We start from the raw sequence: 7437 nt of genomic DNA on the forward strand, positions 1-7437 counted from the left end.
CGCAGCGGCAACTCCCTCAACAAGGAGTGGAAGAAGAAATACGTCACCTTGTCCAGCAACGGGCTCCTCTTCTACCACCCCAGCATCAACGTGAGCGTCCCCCTGTCCCGTCCCCCCCCGCCGCATCCCCCTGTCCCCACCAGCAGTGGCTGGAGGCGGGGGGGGTGACACCTCCCCCTCCCCGACCCCTAGTCTCAGCTTCCCCCCCCCGTGTCTCTCCCTGCGGCAGGACTACATCCACAGCACCCACGGGAAGGAGATGGACCTTCTCCGCACCACCGTCAAGGTCCCCGGGAAGCGACCCCCCCGCGCCATCTCCGCCTGCGGCCCCTCCGCCAGCATCAACGGGCTGGTGAAGGACGTGGGGACGGCGGCCGAGGGTGGCGGTGAGTACCGGTGAGGCTACCGGTGAGGGTCAGGGCGTCCAAAGGGGACACCGGTGTCACCTGCTCCTTCCCCCCTCCCCGTCTCCGCAGCCGGTGCCTCCCCCGTGGGGCTCAGCCTCCCCCCGGAGCCGGGGATGAAGGGGTCGGGAAAGGGCGAGCGGTCCCTGCAGCGCTGCGCCTCCGCCTCCAGCGCCAAGCTCTCCGGCTCTGGTGAGTGTCCCCCCTCCCTGGCACCTCCCGTGGACCTGGCCACTACCCCCAGACCTTGCCCGTGGTGGCCTCACTGAGCCCGGTGGCCCCTGGGGAGCCTGGCGGCCCTTGGTGGCCCTGGAGATCCCAGAGGCCACAATGAGTCTGGTGGCCCCTGGTGAGCCTTGGGGACCTGGTGGCCCTTGGTGGCCCTGGAGATCCCAGAAGCCACAATGAACCTGGTGGCCTTGGTGACCCTCGTGAGCCAGGTGGCGTTGGTGGTCCTAGTGACCACCACCACTGAGCCCGGGAGGCTCTTGTGAGCTTGGTGACCCTGATGAGCCCAGTGGCACTGGTGGACTTGGTGACTCTGGTGGTCCCAGTGGCCCTTGTGATCCCAGTGACCCTCATTGAGCCCAGTGGCATTGGTGGACCTGGTGACTCTGGTGGCTCCAGTGGTCCCAGTGACCCTGGTGGTCCCAGTGGCCCTTGTGGTCCCAGTGAACCTGGTGGCCCGTGAGCCTGGTTGAGCCCAGTGGCTCTGTTGGACTTGGTGACCCTGGTAGCCCCGATGACCCCAATGAGCCCAGTGGCGTTGGTGGACCTGGTGACTCCAATGGCCCTGGTGACCCTCAGTGGCAAGCCCGGTGGCCCCCAGCAGCCCGGTCTCTTTGCAGATGGCCCCCCCACCTTCGAGGCCATCTCCAGCCCCGGCAGCTCGGGCAAGGACCCTCCGCCGTCGCCCATGATGGACAGGAAGAAGCACCGGCGGAAGAAGCTGATGACGCCCTCCAAGACAGAGGGCTCGGCCGGGCAGGCGGAAGGTGAGAGCCATGGGGCCACCTTCCGTGGCCACAGAGTCATGGGGACGAGGCCACCGTGCCCCCACGGGGGGGGATGACACCCAGTCTTCTATGTTAGAGTAACCACCATATTTCCATGAGGCTTTCCTTATTTGCTGCAGTAAAAAAAAAATGAGATGGCTCAGTGATAGAGGCATGGAGAAGCAGTGAGAAACGGAGTCATTTCTGTTGATGTTTAAGCACTTCTCCCGGGGTTTTTTTTTTTTGGGGGGGGGGGGGTTTCTCCTCTCGTGACTCTCTCTTCCCCCTTTCCTCTCTCTGCTCTCGCTGCCCCCGGACCCCTCCGCAGCCAAGCGCAAAATGTGGAAATTAAAAAGCTTTGGTAGTTTAAGAAATATTTATAAAACAGGTAACGCGGCGCGTGGCGCGTGGCCGTGCTCCACTCATGCATGTGGCTGTCCCCCATCCTCGCCTGCCGCCATCGCACACCCCCCACCCCCCCGGGGAGGGCACAGATTTCGTGGGGGGAGGTCCCCAGGGAGCGGGGCAGGTGGGGGGGACCCCTTTGGTGGGGCCACGGGGTGGGTGTGGGGCAGCCCAGCACCTGGTCCAAGGTGTGGGGTGTCCCTTTGCCCACTTTGGCCTGGCCCCAAGTCCCACTGCCCGACCTGGGGGGGGTGTTTGGGGGGGGGTGTTTTTGTGGGGGTGTCTCTGGTTCCCCGCAGAGGAGGAGAACTTCGAGTTCATCATCGTGTCCAGCACGGGGCAGACGTGGCACTTTGAGGCCGGCAGCTTCGAGGAGCGCGACGCCTGGGTGCAGGCCATCGAGAGCCAGATCCTGGCCAGCCTGCAGTGCTGCGAGAGCAGCAAGAACAAGGTGAGACCCCCCAAAATGGTGACCAGGGAGGGGGGAGGTGACACCACATCATCATCCCCACACCCTGCTCACTGAACCCCCCCTCCTCACCTCCAGGCTCGCATGGACAGCCAGAGCGAAGCCGTGGCCATCCAAGCCATCCGCAACGCCCGGGGCAACTCGCTCTGCGTGGACTGTGGGGCGCCCAGTGAGTCTCCTGGGGGGGCAGTGGGGGGTGGGGAGGGGGGCATTGGTCATGTGGGGCCGTCGGTTGTAGTGACGTGGGCTTTGTGGGGCCACGGGGAGCTGTTGGTTGCATGGTGTCATGGGGCCATGGGTTACTTGGGGCCATGGTCCATGAGGACCCATGGTCAATGTGGGGCCATGGTCCCTACAGGACTGTGGGCCATCAGTTACATGGGGCCATGGTCCACGTAGGGCCACAGTCCATGTGGGGCCATGGGTTACTTGGTGTCATGGTCCATGAGGACCCATGGTCAATGTGGGGCCATCGGTTACATGGGGCCATCAGTTACTTGGGGCCATGGTCCCTATGGGGCCATGGGCCTTGGTGGGCCATCAGTTATTTGGGGCTGTGGGCCATGTGGGGCCATTGGTTACCTGGAGCTAAGGTCCACATGGGGCCACAGTCAACATGGGGCCATCGGTTACTTGAGGCCAAGGTCCCTGAAGACCCATGGGCCACGTGGACCATGGGCCACAGGTTGTCATGGGCTCTGCCATGGGCCACCCAACGCCCTGGACTAGGAAGCATCGTGTCCTACACATGGGCCATGGGTCACACCATGCCATGGGCCACATGGACCGTGGGTCACACCAAGCCAGCCACCACGAGGTGCCACAACCCTATAGGTTGCCACGGGGTCATGCCATGGCCACAAGTTGCCATGGGCTGTGCCACCTAATGCCCCCCGTGTGGTGCCAATGGTCTCTGTGTGTGTGTGTGTGTCCCTCCAGACCCCACCTGGGCCAGCCTGAACCTGGGGGCCTTGATCTGCATCGAGTGCTCGGGCATCCACCGCAACCTGGGCACCCACCTCTCCCGCGTCCGCTCCCTCGACCTGGACGACTGGCCCCGGGAGCTGACGCTGGTCCTCACCTCCATCGGCAACGCCACCGCCAACAGCATCTGGGAGAAGAACCCCCAGGGCCGCTGCAAGCCCACCCACGAGTCATCCCGGTGGGTGCCCCCCAGCTTCCTCTCCCCACCAACCACCTCCCCAGATGCCACGTAGTCCCACCATAGGAATTATGTGGCCACGGGAATTGTGGGATGACCATGGGACTCGTGCGGTGGCCAAGGGGCTGATGGGGTGGCCATGGGACTGATGGGGTGGCCAAGGGACTGACGGGGTGGCCATGGGACTGATGGATTGGCCATGGGACTGATGGGGTGGCCAAGGGGCTGATGGGGTGGCCATGGGACTGATGGGGTGGCCATGGGACTCATGTGGTGGCCAAGGGACTGATGGGGTGGCCATGGGACTGATGGGGTGGCCATGGGAATTATGTGGCCACAGGAATTGTGGGATGACCATGGGACTTGTGGGGTGGCCATGGGCATTAGGTGTCCATGGGACTCATTGGGTGGCCATGGGACTTGTGGGGTGGCCATGGGAATTATGTGTGTCCCCCCCCGGCCCAGGGAGGAGCGGGAGTCGTGGATTCGGGCCAAGTACGAGCAGCGGCTCTTCCTGGCACCGCTGCCGCCGGCCGAGGCCCCGCTGGGGGAGCAGCTCTTCTGCGCGGTGCAGGAGAAGGACCTGGAGACGGTGCTGCTGCTCCTGGCCCACAGCAAGAAGGAGCAGCTCAACGTCAGCCCCGGGGACAAGGACCGGCGCACGGCGCTGCACGTGGCCTGCGACATGGCCCTGGTGGTCATCACCCAGCTGCTGGTGTGGGTAGGTGGGGGCGAAGGGGGGTGGTGGCAGGGGCTGGGGGGGACCATGGGGAGACTGTGGGGCAACGGAATGGTTATGGGGAGCATGGTATGGCCAGGGAGGAGATAGCGTGGTCATGGGGACCATGACGTGGCTTTAGGGGACATGGTGGGGTCATGGGGACCATGGCGTGGCCAGGGAGGAGATAGCGTGGTCATGGGGACAATGATGTGGCTATGGGGGACGTGGTGGGGTCATGGGGACCATGGCGTGGCTCTGGGGGACGTGGTGGGGTCATGGGGACCATGACATGGTCAGGGAGGAGATAGCGTGTCATGGGGACCATGACGTGGCTTTGGGGGACGTGGCATGGCCATGGGGGATGTGGCATGGTCACGGGAATCATGGGGTGGCCACAGGACTTGTGGGGTGGCCATGGGACCGAGGAGATGGCTGTGGGAATTATGTGCCCATGGGAATTATGGGGTGGCCAGGAGAATCATGGGGTGGCCATGGGAATGGTCCCTACAGGACTGTGGGCCATCAGTTACATGGGGCCATGGTCCACGTAGGGCCACAGTCCATGTGGGGCCATGGGTTACTTGGTGTCATGGTCCATGAGGACCCATGGTCAATGTGGGGCCATCGGTTACATGGGGCCATCAGTTACTTGGGGCCATGGTCCCTATGGGGCCATGGGCCTTGGTGGGCCATCAGTTATTTGGGGCTGTGGGCCATGTGGGGCCATTGGTTACCTGGAGCTAAGGTCCACATGGGGCCACAGTCAACATGGGGCCATCGGTTACTTGAGGCCAAGGTCCCTGAAGACCCATGGGCCACGTGGACCATGGGCCACAGGTTGTCATGGGCTCTGCCATGGGCCACCCAACGCCCTGGACTAGGAAGCATCGATGGCCAGGGAGGAGATAGCGTGGTCATGGGGACCATGACGTGGCTTTAGGGGACATGGTGGGGTCATGGGGACCATGGCGTGGCCAGGGAGGAGATAGCGTGGTCATGGGGACAATGATGTGGCTATGGGGGACGTGGTGGGGTCATGGGGACCATGCCTGGGCCAGCCTGAACCTGGGGGCCTTGATCTGCATCGAGTGCTCGGGCATCCACCGCAACCTGGGCACCCACCTCTCCCGCGTCCGCTCCCTCGACCTGGACGACTGGCCCCGGGAGCTGACGCTGGTCCTCACCTCCATCGGCAACGCCACCGCCAACAGCATCTGGGAGAAGAACCCCCAGGGCCGCTGCAAGCCCACCCACGAGTCATCCCGGTGGGTGCCCCCCAGCTTCCTCTCCCCACCAACCACCTCCCCAGATGCCACGTAGTCCCACCATAGGAATTATGTGGCCACGGGAATTGTGGGATGACCATGGGACTCGTGCGGTGGCCAAGGGGCTGATGGGGTGGCCATGGGACTGATGGGGTGGCCAAGGGACTGACGGGGTGGCCATGGGACTGATGGATTGGCCATGGGACTGATGGGGTGGCCAAGGGGCTGATGGGGTGGCCATGGGACTGATGGGGTGGCCATGGGACTCATGTGGTGGCCAAGGGACTGATGGGGTGGCCATGGGACTGATGGGGTGGCCATGGGAATTATGTGGCCACAGGAATTGTGGGATGACCATGGGACTTGTGGGGTGGCCATGGGCATTAGGTGTCCATGGGACTCATTGGGTGGCCATGGGACTTGTGGGGTGGCCATGGGAATTATGTGTGTCCCCCCCCGGCCCAGGGAGGAGCGGGAGTCGTGGATTCGGGCCAAGTACGAGCAGCGGCTCTTCCTGGCACCGCTGCCGCCGGCCGAGGCCCCGCTGGGGGAGCAGCTCTTCTGCGCGGTGCAGGAGAAGGACCTGGAGACGGTGCTGCTGCTCCTGGCCCACAGCAAGAAGGAGCAGCTCAACGTCAGCCCCGGGGACAAGGACCGGCGCACGGCGCTGCACGTGGCCTGCGACATGGCCCTGGTGGTCATCACCCAGCTGCTGGTGTGGGTAGGTGGGGGCGAAGGGGGGTGGTGGCAGGGGCTGGGGGGGACCATGGGGAGACTGTGGGGCAACGGAATGGTTATGGGGAGCATGGTATGGCCAGGGAGGAGATAGCGTGGTCATGGGGACCATGACGTGGCTTTAGGGGACATGGTGGGGTCATGGGGACCATGGCGTGGCCAGGGAGGAGATAGCGTGGTCATGGGGACAATGATGTGGCTATGGGGGACGTGGTGGGGTCATGGGGACCATGGCGTGGCTCTGGGGGACGTGGTGGGGTCATGGGGACCATGACATGGTCAGGGAGGAGATAGCGTGTCATGGGGACCATGACGTGGCTTTGGGGGACGTGGTGGGGTCATGGGGACCATGGCGTGGCCAGGGAGGAGATAGCGTGGTCATGGGGACAATGATGTGGCTATGGGGGACGTGGTGGGGTCATGGGGACCATGGCGTGGCTCTGGGGGACGTGGTGGGGTCATGGGGACCATGACATGGTCAGGGAGGAGATAGCGTGTCATGGGGACCATGACGTGGCTTTGGGGGACGTGGCATGGCCATGGGGGATGTGGCATGGTCACGGGAATCATGGGGTGGCCACAGGACTTGTGGGGTGGCCATGGGACCGAGGAGATGGCTGTGGGAATTATGTGCCCATGGGAATTATGGGGTGGCCAGGAGAATCATGGGGTGGCCATGGGAATCATGGGGTGGCCATGGGACTCATGGGATGGCCATGGGCATCTTGGGGTGGCCATGGGCATTAGGTGGCCATGGGAATCATGGGGTGGCCACAGGATTGATGGGGCGGTCACAGGACTCGTGGGATGGCCGTGGGCATTAGGTGGCCAGGGGAATCAAGGGGTGGCCACAGAACTGATGGGGTGGCCATGGGCATTAGGTGGCCACGGGGAGGCACATGCCACCACCAGGGGAGAGCCGGTGGCCCATCCAGGAGGGTGGGGAGGGGAGACAGCGTGGCTACCGGCCCCCACCCCACGGCTAGCTGGTGGCCGGTGGAGGGGGGGTGGCAAGTAACGTGCCACCTCGGTTGCCCGCAGTACGGGGCCGACGTGCGGGCGCGGGACGGGCACGGCCGGACGGCTCTTTTCTACGCCCGCCGGGCCGGGAGCCAGGAGTGCGCCGAAATCCTCCTGCAACACGGTTGCCCCGGGGAGGGACCTGGTGGCCCGGCCACCCCCGGCATCCGCCGCAAGAGCAGCTGCGCCAGCGTGGGGCCCTGCGAGCCACGGACGGCCCTGGTATAGCCAGCGAGGGGCCCGGTGCCCGCTCGGTAGCCC

General features: G+C 64.4%; 1 protein-coding gene across 1 annotated transcript in view; it reads left to right on the top strand.

Moving 5' to 3' along the window:
- The window catches only part of AGAP2 (ArfGAP with GTPase domain, ankyrin repeat and PH domain 2), an 11041-nt gene extending 3610 nt beyond the window's left edge, over window positions 1–7431 (top strand). The window contains exons 9-18 of the mRNA XM_014959511.1: window positions 1–90; window positions 230–386; window positions 477–596; window positions 1253–1399; window positions 1728–1787; window positions 2104–2255; window positions 2352–2442; window positions 3213–3435; window positions 3901–4156; window positions 7198–7431. The exon at window positions 1–90 is cut by the window's left edge and continues 15 nt beyond it. Of these exons, the coding sequence (XP_014814997.1) occupies window positions 1–90; window positions 230–386; window positions 477–596; window positions 1253–1399; window positions 1728–1787; window positions 2104–2255; window positions 2352–2442; window positions 3213–3435; window positions 3901–4156; window positions 7198–7404 (1503 nt within the window). The 3' untranslated portion in view covers window positions 7405–7431. The remainder of the gene's footprint in view (window positions 91–229; window positions 387–476; window positions 597–1252; window positions 1400–1727; window positions 1788–2103; window positions 2256–2351; window positions 2443–3212; window positions 3436–3900; window positions 4157–7197) is intronic.
- The last annotated feature ends 6 nt before the right edge of the window (window positions 7432–7437 follow it).

The sequence above is a fragment of the Calidris pugnax genome, unplaced genomic scaffold, assembly GCF_001431845.1.
Source record: "Calidris pugnax isolate Ruff unplaced genomic scaffold, ASM143184v1 scaffold479, whole genome shotgun sequence".
Taxonomy (NCBI): domain Eukaryota; kingdom Metazoa; phylum Chordata; class Aves; order Charadriiformes; family Scolopacidae; genus Calidris; species Calidris pugnax.